General features: G+C 44.5%; 1 protein-coding gene across 1 annotated transcript; it reads left to right on the forward strand.

The window, feature by feature from the left end:
- Positions 1–134: 134 nt before the first annotated feature.
- On the forward strand, positions 135–17,064 carry LOC142922865 (exosome complex exonuclease RRP44-like). Its single transcript, XM_076063808.1, has 7 exons — positions 135–144; positions 11,154–11,224; positions 11,875–12,039; positions 13,274–13,432; positions 15,124–15,234; positions 15,586–15,723; positions 16,876–17,064. Exons 1-7 carry the CDS (start codon positions 135–137, stop codon positions 17,062–17,064), a joined length of 843 nt encoding a protein of 280 aa, XP_075919923.1.
- Positions 17,065–19,390: the final 2,326 nt, after the last annotated feature.

A 19,390-nucleotide genomic window follows, 5' to 3' on the forward strand; every position in this document is an offset into this window, starting at 1 on the left:
GCATCAGTCCAGCAGTGGATAAAACCTGGTGTGGGAGGTATGGGGGGGCGGCTTACACTTGCGGTGGACAGCAGGGGGGTGGCTGCATGCAGTAGCCATCGCAGATCAAGCGGTAGAACTTGTCACCGACTGCCATGCGTCAGGGTAAGGGCCTCTCCTACACCCACAAAGAAACACACCGAGCGGCACACACGTCACACCGAGGAGCACGCACATCACACATCCAGCGGCATGCACGTCACACACCGAAGAGCACGCACGTCACACACCGAGCAGGTTGCACAGGTCTCCTTTATCAAGACAAACGTGGAGCAGATTACAACTACAACTCTACGCCTGTTACAATGCCCCCCCCCCGAGTTTATGGGGGGGCGCGGGCCTCACTCCCCCCTTCGCGTCAGACCCTACTAATAAATGGTCCGGTTGCATTGTGAATGCACCACTCGAATGACGTGCAGTCCCGTGGCGCACTGTAACAGGCTCGTGATTTACTCAATAAATTTCAACGTAAAAAAATAAAAACGAGCCCAAGACATTATTTAAAATAAAGTATGGCCATCGTGTGTCAGCATCACAGGCGAAAATTGTCATGTAAAAAAAAACTTCACTGCGAATCACTCAATTGGGATTGCTCGCAGCAAACAGCACTTGACCTGCTTACAGGTTAGGTGCTGAATAACCGTGTGTCACACAGAGAACAGTTGCCACTGAGGGTGCCCTTTTCAAATGCTTGAGATGAGATGTGATTATCGCGTGTAAATGTGCACTCTAAAATAACCAAAAAAATATAAGCGAACTATTATCGTTTCAGGTGGCAGGGTGGTGCACCGGTGATCTTTGACCCTCGCAACAAGAAGGGCCTTGGTTAATTAATTATCCAGTTTGCTCACATAGCTAGAAAACACACAATCATAATGTAACTGGGTATTGGCCAAGCATCCCAATGCTAACGTTACCTGCAAATTACTTCATTGGGATGACACTCGGCAGCAGAGCCGGATGATGGCATTGCTGGGGCCCTATGCCATTGTCAAGTTTAAGAGGCCCCTTCTATGAATGCCTGTATATTTTTGTCAGCAGAATGAAAATAACTGCTTTGGAGAGTCTTTTTTTCTCACCGATCTTTATTTATTAAGCAATTATGTTAAAACTCGAAACCTCGTGTCTATTTCTTGTTTCATATTTAGAGATCCCCCCCCCCCTCTCTTAATGCGAGGCCCTAAGCTGCAAGTGTGGCCGGTGTGAGCTCACACGTATAATTGTGCACTCTTATTTTCTATGGGTGGCCAGGAGAATTTATTATTATTATTTAAGTGAATGCAATGGTGATCAGGGGATTGGATCCAGAGCCCCACGTACACAGTAGAGTACAAGGGAACGCCCACAATACAGATTTGAGCTGACCTGCGGATTGAGAAATTGAACTGTTTTGTGACGTGGAGGGTGTTTCTGAACGCTATTGTGACCGACCCGTCCCGACGGGAGGAGTGAGGACAGGGTGGACGGGCTGCATGAGCTTACTCTCCGGCACTGCACAGCACAACATCGCCTCCCTACTGCAAAAATACTCGGCAGGACCCTCCTGAAAATGAAAGTCTTCGGAATCAGTGAGGCCTGTCCTTGGGAGGACAGGCGTAGTCTTGGTCGTCACAAGCGAACATTTGTTTCTCCACATTAATTTGTATCCCCGGGTTACCATCAGGGCTGGGCGCTGCAAGCTTAGCTTCTGAGATCTGATGAGACTGGCCGTTTTTTAAAAGGTAATTTCGGCATCTGGAGCCCAAGCATGCAACAACTTTATGCAACTTCTTGGTTATTTTGGTAAAGTCACGTAGAATGGAAATAAAATAATAAAAATAAAACATAATAAAAAATAAAATTCTCACGACGTTTCTGCCAAAACACAAGTAGCCTTCTTCAGATGAAGGAACAGAACTGTCGGGACGACAGCGCTTCAATAACTGCTGCTAAGATTCGCAGCGTCTTTTAAGCTAGGTGGGAGAGGTAAAGTGCCTTGACAAAGGAGTTTACATATCAAACAGGATAATTTAGCATTGAAATCGCTGTGTTAAAGTGTTGGATCAGCAGGGTGTTAAAGTCAGAAATAAGCATGTAACTGGGAGATTAGCATGATGTTAATATGAGGGATTAGCATGTGACTGGTCACGGAAATAGCTATGTTAAAGTCAAAGTTTACATCTCAACAGAGGCGTTTAGTATATGGACACTAAAGGACTGCAACTACCCAACTATCATGCAATAAACCGATGTGAAAAAAACTAAGTATAAACTACATCAATTTTATCAATAAACTCTATATGCTCTCCAATCAGCAGAGCGCTTCAATGAACGCTGCTAAGATTCGCAGCGTCTTTTAGGCTAGGTGGGAGAGGTAAAGCGCCTTGACAAAGGAGTTTACATATCAAACAGGAGAATTTAGCATTGAAATCGCTGTGTTAAACTAAGTATAAACTACATCAATATAATAAATGTACTCAATATGTTCTTCAATATGTTGAGCTATAAACATAAAGTAACTGTGTATACACTACACTATATAATGAATACCATATAGTAAACGAATTAATAAAACTAAAATATAAACTACATCAATGTTATTAATAAACTCTATATACTCTCCAATCAGCTGAGCTACTAACAATAAGTCATTATACATTACAATGCCATATGGCAAAAAAATGGGTGGCGGTTTTTTCCTTCTTTCCAACGTTAGCACCACGGAGAGCGACGAGCCTCGTTCAGACGGACGAGTCCATCCATGCTCGGAACGGAGGAGGGGGGAGAAACAGCCACGATGTGCTGCTCTGTCCTGTGTTGCATTACAACCATGCCATAAACTAGACTACTATACATTGTAACGTTATACCTTCCAATCTAAACTACATTGTATAATATCGTATACACAGCCCAATGTAAGCTCGAACATTATGCAGTATATTTATGTTTTCAACTAAACTTTTTCCTACATTACACGACTATACACCGTGATATACACTACCATAGACAAACCCACCCTTGAATTACACAATGCGTTACTTTACACTACCCTATACTTTAGACTGTAAAATGTTTAACTTGTAATATTACACTATGTATTATTCTACCAACCCTACTGTATACCACACTGCTGTATATTCACAATACAATTACGATACTATATATTGCCTTATGAATTATGTTAAACATTACAATGTTATACTATTTATTATTATCTAACATGCTATAAACCATACCATTGACCGTCGTGTGAAGAGGCAGTGCCAGCGAATGGACTGCAGTCTGAATGTCACCATAAAATACAATCAATTAAGAACTGAAATTGTTTATAACGTCTTTCCAATGAAATTTTGATTTAAAGCTTTAGTGACTGCAGTAATTCATATTCTTAGTTCTTTCGGTAAAGTCACGTTGAAGGTAAACAACAAAATAATAAAATATATAAAAAACAATAAAAATTCTCACGACGTTTCGACCATAACACAAACCAATTCCTCGACCACATCAATTCCATACACCCAGCCATCAGATTCACCATGGAGGTCGAAAAAGATGGCAAGCTACCCTTTTTGGATGTCCTAATTAAAAGGAGACCTGATGGTTCAATGAGCCACTCTGTCGACAGGAAAGCTACACATACGAATGCTTACTTAAAACCGGATTCCCACCACCATCCATGCCAGAAGAACTCCCTCATCAAGACTCTATACCATAGAGCCCAATGCATTTCCGACCAGGAACACATTGCCAGTGAACTCAAGCACGTACACCAAGCTCTCAAGGCTAATGGTTACTCCGACTACACAATCCGCAAAGCCATCACTCCAGCCATGAAGAAGGATCCTCTTGAGGAGCCATTCAAAACCATCACCTTACCCTACATCTCGGGGGTCACAAAAAAGATCTCCAAAATCCTGAATAAACACAAGATCCAGGTCCGATTCAACACAGTACATAAAATCCGTGATCTGGTTCCGTCTGTAAAAGATGTGGTTCCAGACATACAGTACCTGGGCGTCTACAAACTAAGTTGCCTCTGTGGTAGCAGTTACATTGGAGAAACCAAACGACATATCTGGGACCGCATCCGTGAACATAAAGCAGACTTGAAACACGGTAGGACGAGCACCTCAGCCGTGGCAGATCACTGTTATAATTCAGTGGGCTCACATGACATTGACTTCTCCAAGACGGACGTTCTCTTCAAGCCATCCGGCTACCATGAGAGATTCGTTCATGAGGCCATCCACATATACAAACACAGAAACAATTTCAACCGAGAAGATGGATTCTGGCTTAGTAACCATTGGAAAGACGTTATAAACCATTTTGGTACTTAATTGATTGTATTTTATGGTGACTTTCAGATCGCAGTCCATTCGCTGCCACTGCCTCTTAATACCTTTCACACGACGGTCAATGGTATGGTTTATAGCAGGGGTGTCCAACCTTTTTTTCCCGAGGGCCACATACAGAAAAATATACGAAGGATTGGGCCACTCACTAGACGTGAGGTATACTGCCTCACTTCTCATGCACTAATATTGTCAAAATCAATGAAATGCAGGTAAATTACGTTTGATTATTGAACATGTTTGAAGAAAAAAAGCCTCCATCATAGCTCTTCATTAGTAGATTTTAATTGTATTTTTTACAAAAAGGTTGGCAGGTAATTCTCTCAGTGACAGCCTCAGATTGGTTCTTAGGGTGCTGATCCCCCTTCATTGTCCATATGAAGGGAGAGACAAGAAGACAAATAGGGGATGTGGATATTTCAAGCTTATTACACAAATAAATTATTGGGCTTGTTAACACATCAACTAACGTTTGTTAAAAAAATTGCCATCAACTTTAATTGACTGAATTTATGAAGTAATTGGGCTTATTAACAAATGAAAACGCTGTGTATATTTTTAACTCACCTGTAATGGGAATAATGTTACGCTCAGTGGGAGCAGTGATGCTGCTCTTTGGTCTGAAGGATAGCTGGCAGGTCAGGAGTAAGTTTGGTGGTTGAGATGCGAAGGACGTCACGGAGATGGCTGTCGGTCGTTCTGGTTCTCAGCCTGCTTTTGTTCAGCGTTAACAGAGAGAATGTCTGCTCACATATGTATGTTGAGCCGAACAGACTCATCATTCGTTTTGCATGGCGTCTCGTCAGAGGAAACTTGGCCTTTTCCAAACTCCGGTAGAAGTCAGGTAGGGAGAGAAGCTGATGCTGATTCTTCAGAGAATCATCACACTGAATTTCGATCAGTTCTAATTGCAGACTCTCCTCCACTTCTTTTGCATCCATTGAAAACGGAGCCGCAAACAGTGTGATTTCCTTCTCAATGACAGAAAAATCTTGGAAGTGCTGACTGAATTCTGTCATGAGAGATGTGATCACAGACACATATTCTCCCATTTTTGCAGAGAGCTTGGCATTTGGAAATGCGCATTGATTTCGGTCAGCGTGGGGAAGTGCGCTACATTGAAGTTGCGCAGTTGTGACTCGAAGAGACGGAGCTTCGCACGGAATGCTTTCATGTGCACATACAGCTGTGGTACCAGCTGCTTTTTGCCTTGTAGTCTCTTGTTCGGGGTGTTGAGATGATCAGTGAGATCAACTAAAAAAGCCAGGCCTGCCAACCATAAAGGGTCACTGATCTCATGGAGAGGTCTGCCCTTTTCTTTCAAAAACTTGTCGATATTTGATCTCAGGGAATAAAACCACTGCAGCACGGAGCCGCGACTGAGCCAGCGCACTTGAGAATGGTAGAGTAGGTCCCCGTATTCAGCATCGACATCAGAGAGGAACGCTTGCAATTCTCTGTGGTAAAAGCCCTCGGGCCATATTTTTTTGACATTTTTCACAACTGTGTTCATCACATCGCCAAGCTGGATTATCTTGGCACAGAGGGCTTCTTGGTAGATGATACAGTGCATTTTAACAGTCTCACCTCCGCTCTCCTGCACCTTGGCACTCACCATAGAAGCCATTCCTTTGCGCTCGCCTGTCATTGCTGGAGCCCCATCCGTTGTAATTCCATTGTGGCCGAAACGTCGTGAGAATATTATTGTGTTATTTTATTTTAGCAATTTATTATTTTATTCTCATTCTACGTGACTTTACCGAAAGAACCAAAGAAGATTAATCATTGCAGTCACGAAAGCTTTAAATCGAAATTCCACACAGCTTGTCCCATTTAAGTCCAGCCTGGTTAATTGAATCTGACACAGCTTCAAAACATATCCTTCCCAGTTGTTGTCTCCTTTAGACTCCGAAGATCAAGCAGTTCCTCCGTAATGCAAAAATTCTCATCAACTCCCCGCAAAAAAATTAACAGCCGTGCAGTGTCCGTGGCATCTGTGCTCTCATCACATGCAATCGAGTAAAAATCGAAAGCACAAGCTTTATCTGACACTTGCTGTTTTAAGTTAGCCGACAAGTCTTCAATTCGCCGCACAACCTTATTTCTGGACATACTAACATCGTTAAAATCCTGCATTTTCTCCAGGCACATTCCCACGACTTTAGTGAGGCACTGTTTGATGAAGTCACCGTCTGAGAAAGGTTTCCCGTGTAGGGCAATGAGTTGAGCTACTTCATTGCTGGCTATTGTTGCATTTTCTTGAGCTTTGTTAGCACGGAAAAAAAACCCTGCTGCTGCGTTAGCAGGCTAGCTTGCCATTTGCTTTACCTTCTCTCTCCGCTCGGCGCCAGTGTAGGACGTGAAGGTCTAGATTTAAAGCTTTCGTGACTGCAAGGATCCATACTCTTTGGTTCTATTCGGTAAAGTCACGTAGGTAAATAATAAAACAACAATAATCACGTCGTGATAATCACGTCGTGATTATTGTTGTTTTATTATTTACCTACGTGACTTTACCGAATAGAACCAAAGAGTACGTGAAGGTCTGATGTTTCGTTTCATAATGCCGTCGTACATTGTACTCTTTCATCACGGCAACACTCTCATTACAAATCAAACAAACACACTTCCCCTTGGTTTCTATGAAAAAAATCATTTTTCCACCGAGTCTGAAATTTTCTGCACTCGCTTGCAATCTTGCGTCTCTTCGGTTCCGGCATTTCTGGTGACCCTGAGCAAATGTTTTCTTTGATTGCTTGCTTTGTGGAGACGCTGCCTTGTTCAAGACAATAGCGCCATCTAGTGCTTAAATTAAGAAATGCAATACAGTGGGCCATAGTCCATTATTTTTAAACTTTGATACGGGCCAATTAAAAATGGATGGCGGGCCGCAGTTGGCCCGCGGGCCGTAGTTTGGACACCCCTGGTTTATAGCATGTTATATAATAATAAATAGTATAACATTGTAATGTTTAACATAATTCATAAGGCAATATATAGTATTGTAATTTTATAGTGAATTTACAGCTGTGTGATATACAGTAGGGTTGGTAGAATAATACATAGTGTAATATTACAAGTGTAATATTTTACAGTCTAAAGTATAGGGTAGTCTAAAGTAACGCATTGTATAATTCAAGGGTGGGTTTGTCTATGGTAGTGTATATTACGGTGTATAGTTGTGTAATGTAGGAAAAAGTTTATTTGGAGACATATCAATATAATGCATAATATTCTTAGTTTTTTCGGTAAAGTCACGTTGAAGAGAAACAACAAAATAACAAAATATATATAAAACAATAAAAAATTATCACGACGTTTCGACCATAACTCAAACGGTCATCATCAGGTGAAAACCGACACACCTGATGATGACCGTTTGAGTTATGGTCGAAACGTCGTGAGAATTTTTTATTGTTTTATATATATTTTGTTATTTTGTTGTTTCTCTTCAACGTGACTTTACCGAAAAAACTAAGAATATGAATTACTGCAGTCACGAAAGCTTTAAATCAAAATATAATGCATAATGTTAGAGCTTACATTGGGCTGTGTATACGATATTATACAATGTAGTTTAGATTGTAAGGTATAACGTTACAATGTATAGTAGTCTAGTTTATGGCATGGTTGTAATGCAACACAGGACAGAGCAGCACATCGTGGCTGTTTCTCCCCCCTCCTCCGTTCCGAGCATGGATGGACTCGTCCGTCTGAACGAGGCTCGTCGCTCTCCGTGGTGCTAACGTTGGAAAGAAGGAAAAAACCGCCACCCATTTTTTTCGCAATATGGCATTGTAATGTATAACGACTTTTTGTTAGTAGCTCAGCTGATGGAGAGTATATAGAGTTTATTGATAACATTGATGTAGTTTGTATTTTAGTTTTTTTATTAGTTTACTATATGGTATTCATTAGATAGTGTAGTGTATACCCAGTTACTTTATGTTTATAGCTCAATTTATTGAAGAATATATTGAGTACATTTATTATATTGATGAAGTTTCTACTTAGTTTTTTTTCACATCGGTTTATTGTATGATAGTTGGGTAGTTGCAGTCCTTTAGCGTCCATATACTAAATGCCTCTGTTGAGATGGAAACTTTGACTTTTACATAGCTATTTCCGTGACCAGTCACATGCTAATCACTCACATTAACATCATGCTAATCTCCCAGTTACATGCTAATTTCTGACTTTAACACCCTGCTGATCTAACACTTTAACGCAGCTATTTCAATGCTAAATTATCCTGTTTGATATGTAAACTCCTTTGTCAAGGCACTTTACCTCTCCCACCTAGTTGAAACGACACTGCGAATCTTAGCAGCAGTCATTGAAGTGCTGTCATCCCGACAGTTCTGTTCCTTCACCTGAAGAAGGCTACTTATGTTGTGGCCGAAACGTCGTGAAAATTTTATTTTTTATTACGTTTTTTTTTTCCATTCTACGTTACTTTACCGAAAGAACCAAGAAGATGAATCCCTGCAGTCACGAAAGCTTTAAATCTGAACTTTACGCAATTAAAAATCATAGTGTAAGATAAGACTACAATCGTTGTCTGCTGTGAGGATCTTCTGTACTCAGGGCCCCGAATGTTTGTGGCAAGTGAAAGTTTGTCTCAGCAAAATATAAGATTTCTCACAGTAGCATACCGTATGACCACACGTCGCTCTGCACCTTGTAGAGCCCATGGAACATGCTTTCTGAAGACATCCACTTAACAGGCAGAGGCACCTAATGGACATGACCGCATCGCCACAAGCACAACAACAATACGTTCAGTAAATTCAGTTCAGGCCGATGCATCGCGATTCGTCATACGTTTTTTGCGTCAGGCCACATTCATCTGGCCAAATTAGCGTCATCTAGCCCTTCACTACCCTGAAGGGTTAAATGTGTAGTGACATCACGGGATGTCACTGTGTAGTGCCGGCCCTAGAGAGGCACGGCGTGCGGTGTATTGACATCGCGGATACCACTCTGGTGTGGGTGTAGTACCGGCCCTAGAAGGGCTCGGTCAGCGCTGATTGATCCCGCTGGATGGCATCACGCTTGGCGTGCAGTGCCAACCCAACAGGATAGGGTGTGGGAGTGCCGGCCGTAGGAAACGGGTTACTAAATGCAATGGCACTCTGGTTGACCCGAGAGGACACGTGACCGGTTAAGTCTACAAAGGGGCCCCAAGTGGAGGCTAGGGGTGGTCACGTGGTCGGTGTCCAGATCCTGCTGCTCGAGGATTCTAGAAGGTGGTCGTGGCCAAGGGCGGAGCCAGCCACGCCACAGAGAATATAAGCCGGGTCCCCCAGAGGGACCGGCGTTGTTGTTCATCTTGAAGAAACCTTTGTCTGCGTCTACGTTCTACCGAGTCTCCAACACGTGGACCTGGACCCGAGCTGTGGTCCCGGTCTGTCGTAGCTAGTCATGTTATAATTAGTGTAGTTAGCCTGGTGGTCACCACCATGGTGGGGGGGGGGGAGGCGATTTGTAAAATTGCGCCATATTTTAAACTGTCGGCAGAGCAGAGAGATTGAATCCAATTACCGACCTCTGGATTGCAAGTCCAGGGTGGGGGAGCCATTGCACCACCGTGTGTGGCAGCACCCCCACTCTTTTTTTCTTAGGGGCTGTGCAAAATAAAATAAAAACATTGAGTACAATTAAAGTGATGGGCCTTCTATCCCGATGATGGTGATGACATTGGCGATACTGATAATGTTGCTGATGATGCTATGTAAGGTGAAGGACTCACATTGCCCTTCACCACGTAGTTGGGGTCAAACTGGACGTCCCGTGCCAGCCCAAAGTCGCAAATCTTTGCGATGTATCCATGGGTTACCAGCAATTTCCTCGCAGCCAGGTCGCGGTGGATGCACTAAAAAAAAGAAAAAAATCCCTGTGTGGCCTTCAACAAACTTGGGGCAACTTCTGTGAAGGTCGGCCACGGTACAAGACGGGGTGGGTGCCCAGCACCACGCTCGGCCGCCTTTGTCTCCCCAGTGTAGATGTTTACACACCGCACCAGGTACTCATTTGAGACTGAGTCCACCTGGGGAGGCCCAAGACCGGTTCAGATAATTGTCACTGGTGTTGGCCGTGAGCGGGAATCGAACTCTGGCCGTTGGGTTCGTAGCACAGTGAACTAACCACTGAGCGACCACTCGCCACCCAGACAGCCAGATTAAGGGCAACAAAGACGTGCACCACAGACACAGTCACATACAAAGGCACTGTTAAACACGCACAGTCACAGAGACACAGTTAAACATACTCTTTGGTTCTTTCGGTAAAGTAACATAGGTATAAAATAAAACAAATCCCGACGTTTCGGGCGCTAAACCCTGTTTGTTTGGTATGCTTCTCTCTCTGTGTCCCCTGTTGTATCTGTGTTAGTTCCCCCCTACTTGTGTGTCTGTATATACATCTGGGGTTATGTGTTTCCTCTCTCTCGTAAATTTAGCTCTTCTGTACCTGATAATGGCTGCTTGTGTTGCAACCGAAACGTCGTACGCTATTATGTTATTTCATTATTTCTTATTTATACGTGACTTTACCGAAAAAAAAACAAAGAGTAATTCCTGCAGTCACGAAAGCTTTGAATCAAGTCTGTAGTGCCTCTTATTAAACAGTGCTTCAGTTAAACAGGAACATTAATAAATCCAGCAGGCATGACTTGAAAAGTAACAAATTTACATTTTGGGTGGCACTCTAAATCGTCCGGTAAATCGTGTCGCCAATTATAATTTCTGCGTTTATCTGCACGTGTCTGTGTACCCCCAGTGGAGGAATACGTGCGCAGCTTGCTGGACAACCCTGAGTTGATTGACCGTCTGGAACTGGCCTCGGAGCAGGTGAGACTCCGTATGCGTGCATCAGCTCTGCCCCCCCCCATCATATTTATGGTGCGGGCCTGTACCCTTGTCCGACCCCTCACTTCCGCGTTGCATCCAGCTGCCTCACTGAAGAAAGGGACACTTGCCTTGCGCTGAGTACGACGTTTCGCTGGTTGTAATCGCCAGGGAAACGATATACTCGATTTGTAAGTGTTGTGGGTTTACTCTCCAATACACTGGCGTGCTGCAGTAGTAACTAATTGACACGTTTTGTTTTACGTAACAAACCTTACTAATTGTCTGTACCGGGTTAACTACACACATTTACGCGCTCTTACCCAAAAAACCTTTTTATGGATAATATTGGTCGCGAAAGAATACGTGTTAAACAGCTCCCTTTTAGAACGTCTCTTCCTCACCCGCAATGGTCAATCAATCAAATAAATCCTAGATTTATAACGTGGCATATTTAGCAAAAAGCAGAGACGGAAGGGAGAAACTCTAGAGGTAGCTCTATGATATCCGCTTTTGTGGAACGTTCTCTAACACGGATGGCCGTACTGCTCTGAGATAAATCAGACTGGATCCTTCGTCTCGTTACGTGATGGCGGTTGCAAAATTGTTGTTGACGCGTGCATGTGCCGTGCGTGTGCTGTGTACGTGTGCAGGATGTGGTGGAGTCCCGGGTAATCTTCCCCGAACATCTCCCGCTGTCCCAGCTGCAGCCAGGTGTGCGCTCCGGCCGGTTTGTCCAGGGAACCTTCCTTGCGAGTCGGGAGAATTACCTGGAGGGGACTCTGAGTGTGCGAGGGGACGGTGACAGTGATAAAGAGGTACACGTTTCACAAGCCTGCGTCCGGAAGGAACAATGCTGTTCGATCGTATCTGTGTGAGTTTTAAAAACAAATTTATAATGAAGCAGTGGCATAGCGTTCTTGGCATGAGCAGTAGCTCTTAACCTTTACTGCAAGGCTGCAGTAAAGGTTAAGAGCTACTGGGCTAAAATATTTGTATGTTGAACGTCTTTTGCACCCTACGTAGGTGTCGTAGCCTGGCTCCTGCCCCCCCGGCCTGTGGGTCCTGGTGCAGTTGCACTGCCTGCACACTCGATAGCTACGCCACCACAACCACAGTATATACGTTAATTGTGACTACTTTAATAATAGGGTTTTTCCCTTTTTTTCTGGCAACAAAACTGAAACCTTTTACAAGGAATCATGTGTGCATTAACCACAATACTTGTGGTCAAAATGCAAACACAAAACACACTATGATAATATATGCATTGTCCTTGAGACTGATTGGTCCACACCAGGGACGGCTTTCTTTTGAGCCTCGACCCAATTGGTGCGAGACCAGAGGACGCCAAAAGGCGTACGCATATATTGCAAATATTATCAGTGTATTTTTGTTTGCAGTTTCACCACAAGTATTGTGGTTAATGCACACATGATTCCTTGTAAAAGGTTTCAGTTTTGTTGCCAGAAAAAGGGGAAAAACCCTATTATATTTTGGTACTGGCAAACGAGGTCTAATGACGGTTGTGACTACTTTGTTAACAAAATGAATGGTCTATTTCCACCTCCAAAATGTAACGTTAAATAACAATTAGGTACATTGGCCCTTTGTTGTAAAATAAACCCAGTCCAGAAATTGCCCTGCTTGAACATATGTTACTGAAAAACATTGGTTTCAGAAGATTCATGGGCTCATAGTCCTACATTTTAAATTGTTTATTCGTGGTATTAAAACTCTTGTACAGTAAAACCTTGGATTGCGAGCATAATTCGTTCCGGAAACGTGTTTGTAATCCAAAGCACTCGTATATCAAAGCACTCGTATATCAGTTGTGATCACGTGACGCTCGGCAGTACAAAGCTGCTCGTATTGCAAGACCCTCGCTCGTTTATCAAATTAATATTTATTACAAATGTTGCTCGTCTTGTAAAACACTCGCAGACCAAGTTACTCGCAATCCAAGGTTTTACTGTATATGCTGCTCTCTAACAGCACTTGGCCCAGCGGTCTGTTAAGGCTATAGGGGGGATCTTTTTTGTCTGCGTGGAGGTGTTGATCCAGGGGCTGCAGCATTTAAACCGCGCGATGCACGACGACATCGTGTGCGTGGAGATGTTCCCCGAGGAGCGCTGGGTTGCCCCCTCCTTGCTGGTCCTGCACGATGAGGGCGTCGCAGGGGACGTTGCAGAAGAGAATGAGGAGGATGTGGTGAGTGGAGCGTCAACACTGCCGAACCAAAATCAAACCCAGACACCTGCAGTGTGCGTGTCTCTCTCCCCGTGGTCGCATGGATTTTTCTCCAGGTCCTCCGGCTTTTCCCTCCACAGCTACAATCTGACTTGCACTTAGAGTATTTGGCTGCTATCAATTTCAAATGTGATAAGATACTTCATTGAACGATCATTTGTGGCCAGGTCACTTTAAAAGAGCTATATAGCTCTCAGAGTCCTTACCTGGTAAAGTTATTTAGTTTATAGTTTTTAAATAGTTTTAATATAGTTTAAACAAAGAATAACAACAAAGACTCAACCACTTCAAGAGAGACCTTAGACATAATGAACACCGTGTGACCAGACAACAATCCACATTAGAGATGCTGTTAGCTTGATTTTGCGTTTATTAAATGACTTTACATTACATTACTTCTAAATCAAGTCAGGAGTGCTAATTATTTCGTACTATTTTTGTATGTACGTAGGGGTTATTTGACCATACTTCGGTGCGGGTTGGTGAAGGGGGGGGGCATAGATCAGGAGCATAGAAGGACAGGACAACAGTTCATTTTGCTGTACTGCGCTCTGCTGCCTGCCATTTTGGCGCAGAACCTATACCACCTGTTATGCATATCCAGGCTCAACACGGCGTCGCTTCCACGGTCTGAGCTCCTTTTTATTGTTTATTTTAATTAACTTAATTAGAACTCAAGAGATCAGGACACGTATCATTTGCGAGAGTGAGCTGGGTCACAGGGTGGCCTCTATATATTGAAAACTAATTTCTTTAGTACTGCTTTTTGTATTTAGATTGTAGTCCTTGCCACGCACCTCTTTTTAGCATGGTTGGCTGTGTACGGTGCGAAATAAGTTCTACATGCATACATACCACAGTGACAAAATGCAAAACATAATAAAGTACAGCAATGAAGTTAATTGAAATTGGCACAAAAACAACCGTGGTTTATGAAAAGTCGACAATATTTCACAAACATAAACAAGTGTTAGATATTAAATCGCATGTAGTGCAAGTTGACTTGGGCAGATTATTTATAGACTGATCATTGCACAGTTATACTTATAAAAACGTTACGTAAACATTAAACACATATAGGGTGACTGATGTGCTAAGCAGGTAAGAGGAAATGTCAATCACAATTGCAAGTGAAATCATAAAGAATCGAGAGATTAAGCATTAAATTGGGAATTAGATGGGAGGGTAACCTTTGTTGTAGATAATATTGGTCGCAAAAGCCTACACGTTTTTTTTTTAAACGTGTGGTATCTGATGGGCGTGTTCCGGTTGATTCTATCAATCGCCAGAACTGTTTTAACTTATCAATATTTACAGAGGACTCCTCACTGTGATCTTTTGTCATTTTAACAAAGCGTCAGTCTCATTGTTGACATTGATGAGACACAGCATGAAACCACATCCGCAGGTTAAGCGCTATTGTTTTGGATTGCTCCTTCCCCTGTAAGCCAAATTGTATTGTGTTACGCAGTGAGCTGGTAAAAAAAAATAGTTATTTCATTATTTCAGTGTGTGAGAGAGACGCTACTGTGGTGAGTGCTCATTTGAGTTTGCGTTGTCATCTCCCGGTGCTATCCCAGCTGCTGCTGCTGCTGTCGTCGCTCTTGCTTAGATTACGCAACACGATGTTTGTCCTTTGTTTTGGTCTCCAGCTGAAAGCCGAAAGTGGGAAGATGCGTCGGCCCACTGGCAAAGTGGTCGGCATCATCAAGCGGAACTCGAGGCCGCTGTGCGGCATGCTCATGCCCAGCCCAATCAAGGAGGTGGGCTGATCTGCATGTGTGTGTGTATGTGTGGGGAGCGGTGATGTAGCGGTTAGCGCGCTGCGCTACGAATCCTGGGACCCGAGTTGGATTATATTTATCGCTCATAACCAATAAACAGCGGCAAATGTCTGAACCTGTCTTGGGCCCTTCCCTAGGTCGACTCGGCCATAAATGAGTATCTGATGTGGCATGTAAACATCAGCGCTGTGGAGACAAAGGCGGTCGGGCATGGTGCTGGCCGTACCCACCCCGTCGTTTGCCGTACCAGCTTGAATAGGTGTGTGCTGACGGCACTCGCCCAAACAGTTTGTTGAATGCCTTACTGGGGGCTCTTTGTGCGTGTTGCAGGCCACCCGCCACCTGTTCACGCCCGCGGACCGCCGCATGCCACGAGTGCGGGTGGAGACAAGACAAGCAGCGTCCCTGCAGGCCCACCGCATCGTGGTGGCCATCGATGGCTGGCTGCGACACTCCCGCTACCCGAACGTACGACTGCACCGTGACGCCCCGCACGCCGTGACACCTCACCCGTCCGTCCCGTGGTCGGCATCGTCGGGCTCATCCTTCTGTCACTTGACGCGCGGCCACGCGGCTCTGTATGCAATACAGCCGTCGAACCCAAAACACGAACGGTGACACGGTGAATTGGAAGTCAGGGTGGATGAGATGGCACCACTGTGATTTTTTTGTTTGAAAGCATGGCAAACTCACCTGTGATTCAACCTAGGTTATTAAGGTGTTGTAAGTTGATAGTCTCAGCCCAGTCACCAATAACTGCACCAAAAACGATATTAAATTTGGTCGTGCACTTCGATTGTTTAATTTCCATCTCTGAGAAAACTACTGCGTTTGACTGCCATGTGATGAACATTACTTTGATTGGCAGAGTGGTTGGAAAAGCACTGCCCCCCTACAATTTGGACTGCATTTCACTTCAATGGATCTTAAAAGTAGCTCTGTTATGTCTGCTCCTGTGGGTCGTCCTTGACCACGGAGGGTTTGTATAGATTCCTCGTCTTGTGTGATACCATTAACACAATGAGAAACAAAATTGGTGAAAAGTTAAATATATTGTTAAGATGTATTCTTTGGGTTGTATCTTTGTTTAAACAGATGCCGGTTAATATTCTACATAATGTACGTTAGGTACAAGGTTGGCATTGTGGTTGTGCTTTTCATACCTATTTGCCACTGCACAACCGAGCGGCACCATGGCTGGCACGGTTTAGTAGGCTGCAGGTTGTTTATCCACTGCAAAAGCAGATCCATGCCATGGACGGTCAATGCTTTGAACAAGTTCATGGCACATGCAGATGACGCTGTGGTGCCACGTCCCCGTGGTGTACCGACTGCCGTCACACAATTAACATGTCGCTAGCCCCGCCCCTGGCCCTGCTCGGCCCCCGGATAGATTTGGATGCCTTGTGGGGCCAGCATATCACGGTTTGGTTCTGGTTCGACACGTCAAAAAGCCAGTGGGTGACCACAGACACCTCGAGAGCTCTGCGCTGTCTGGGTTCCAATGTACCAGTGGAAATGGGATACCGGTGACGATTGGCCACGTATGTGCATATGCATGTTGAACTTCTTCCGTACCATACGTAGACAACCGTGCTAATCGTCGGTGTGCTTATGCAGGGCCATTTTGTGCGCTCTCTGGGCGAATGTGGGGATAAGGAGACGGAGACAGAGGTACTGCTGCTGGAGCACGACGTGCCACACCAGCCCTTCAGCCAGGCCGTACTTGCATGCCTGCCCCCTCCCACGTTCAGCATCACAGCAGAGGTACGCATGAGACGTGTGACGATATGTCAATTCCTCGATTGAGTTCAATTCTTACGCCTGCAGTGTGTTGGTGTGCTTGGTCGTGCATGTGAGAATCCTTTACTTCAATGTTCTTTATTACAAGGCCCACGGGCCACTGGTGGCCCCTGGGTGGCCTTTGGTGTGGCCCACGACGTGTGGCCCCCGACGTATAGGCCCCCGACAATAGACAAATGCGAAAACACCCCCCATCATCATCGTGCTGTCAAACCTCAATAGTTTCAAGATGTTTGGCCTGCGTAGAATACCTTCTAGAGGGCCTCTCTGGAGCTCTCCCTCCAGTCGAGGTCCTTCCGCTGCACTGGCATGAACGAGACGCCACGGGGCTCTACACCTTTACCGCAGACCGTATATAGAAAAGCCGTCGACCTGAAAGAAAGTCGATGGCTCGGACACATCATCGTAAGAAGAGAGGAAATTCACATCGGAGGAAGGAAGGCAACGGACTTATGGAAGCACCAGGGCGGAGACCCAAGAGGCAGGCCTCGAGAGATGCGGATCAAAGTGGTGAGCCAGGATGTGGAGGACTCTGCAGTGGCCGTGGAGATGGTCCAGTACAGAAATGAATGGAGCAAGGGGACTACAGACTTTTTTCCTATAACGCTGTACTTGCGTTCCTGAAGAACACCGAATTGTGGAAAATCGCATAATTAATAATATAGGGTAAAGGACAGTCCGCAAATACGTGAGATGCGTACGCAGGCTTAACAAAGACTTTGGGTACGTGAGTAGCATCTAGAAGCATCCAGCATCATCCCGCTGTGTGATGCTACACCGAGGCAACTGTACAACCGCTTATTCTGCCTCGCACAACGCAGTTCTGTTCACTCGATCGCCTTTTATCCAATTCACATCCATGTTATGAAAAAAATGTGTTCCCTAATGCATTCATCGCATTATATCTAATTCACGATATGAAAACACGCAGAGTCATAGGAGAACGGACTGTACTTTCAAAATATTCAGTCGCCTATTGAGAAGATAGAACGCCATTAGAATGAAGTTGGTTTACCCATGTATGGCTCACCCTGTGTTTTGGTTGTTGGAAGGCAGCGTTTTGTTGAACCTGGTGCTGTGTGTGTCCCGTACAAGGACCAGGCTGGCAGGGAGGACCTCCGTGCATTGTCCATCTGCAGCGTGGATCCTCCAGGCTGCACAGACATCGACGATGCCCTACACTGCAAACCGCTCGACAATGGGAACACCGAGGTATTCATTTGGTGGTGGTAATCGTGGTCACGGTCGCGGTAATTCGTGCCTATTCCTTTCATGGTTTTGTCAATGCTAGCGGAGGTGACAAGGGGAGTTTAGTGGCACAATGATAAGTGCACTGCACATTCATCCTGTCAAGCTGGTTTAGATTCCCAGTCATGGCTAACACCGGTACAGAGTGATATCTAAAAAAACTGCCCAAGTTCTCCCCTTCACCACCTGCATTGACCATCGTAATAAAGCAAGGTCAAATGACAATCGCGACCCATTACGGCATGGAGAAGCCCTCATCCTGCAGTGGATTGACAAAGGGGTGGACAATATTCCTGTTTTTAATTTCCAAACATTGTTGCCTTAGTGCCCGTATTCTTGGTCTCTGCTCAGCTCAGGACTGACTTCAACATGGCTCGGTTCTGGCTTGATCTGCTCCATTGCCTCCAAAGAAGCATGAGTGGCTCAGCTGTGCCTTGGCTCACGCTCAGCTCACGGAAATTCTGAGCGTGGCTGGGAGCATGCAGAGATATACGAGGAGGCACAAGGGACACAGAGGCTCAGGGCTGGAACCATGCTTAGAGGCAGCTCTGGTTTTAAGCGTTGCTTTGATGTGGCTTATTGAGAATTAGAATATTTATACTGGAGGAATCCGATGAGCTATAAAGCTATTTTTCACATGTCCAGTAGAGGCGGGTAAGAACGTTACAACAACAAACAGTACAAAAACATAATAGTAGTGCAAAGTACAAGAAAGATAAACAAATAACCCAAACACAAACAAATACAACGAAACCATCCCCATCCTACCAGGCAAAGCCCACTGAGGTATTGATTTATTTTTGATTAGTGAACTAGCCACAAATGAATAGCTCAACAAAGTGGCCCATCATTTGGACATTTATAGCAGCCAAAATAATAGAAATAATCTCAATGCATGTTGCGCGAGAGCCAAGCCTGAGCCAAGCCATGGCTAAGACCCCACTGGCCTAAGTGTCCACGTCACTGGCCGAATGCCTGGTTCACAATGAATGCACCAGGTAGTAATGGATGTGCATTTCATTTCATATTATTGTGCTTTGGTTGGAGTGGCTATGGTGGAGGTTATGCATGCATGTGGAGTGAG

This window comes from Petromyzon marinus, unplaced genomic scaffold, assembly GCF_048934315.1.
Source record: "Petromyzon marinus isolate PM22_M1 ecotype Great Lakes invasive population unplaced genomic scaffold, UKy_Petmar_22M1.pri1.0 PM_Scaffold_19, whole genome shotgun sequence".
Classification (NCBI taxonomy): Eukaryota; Metazoa; Chordata; class Hyperoartia; order Petromyzontiformes; family Petromyzontidae; genus Petromyzon; species Petromyzon marinus.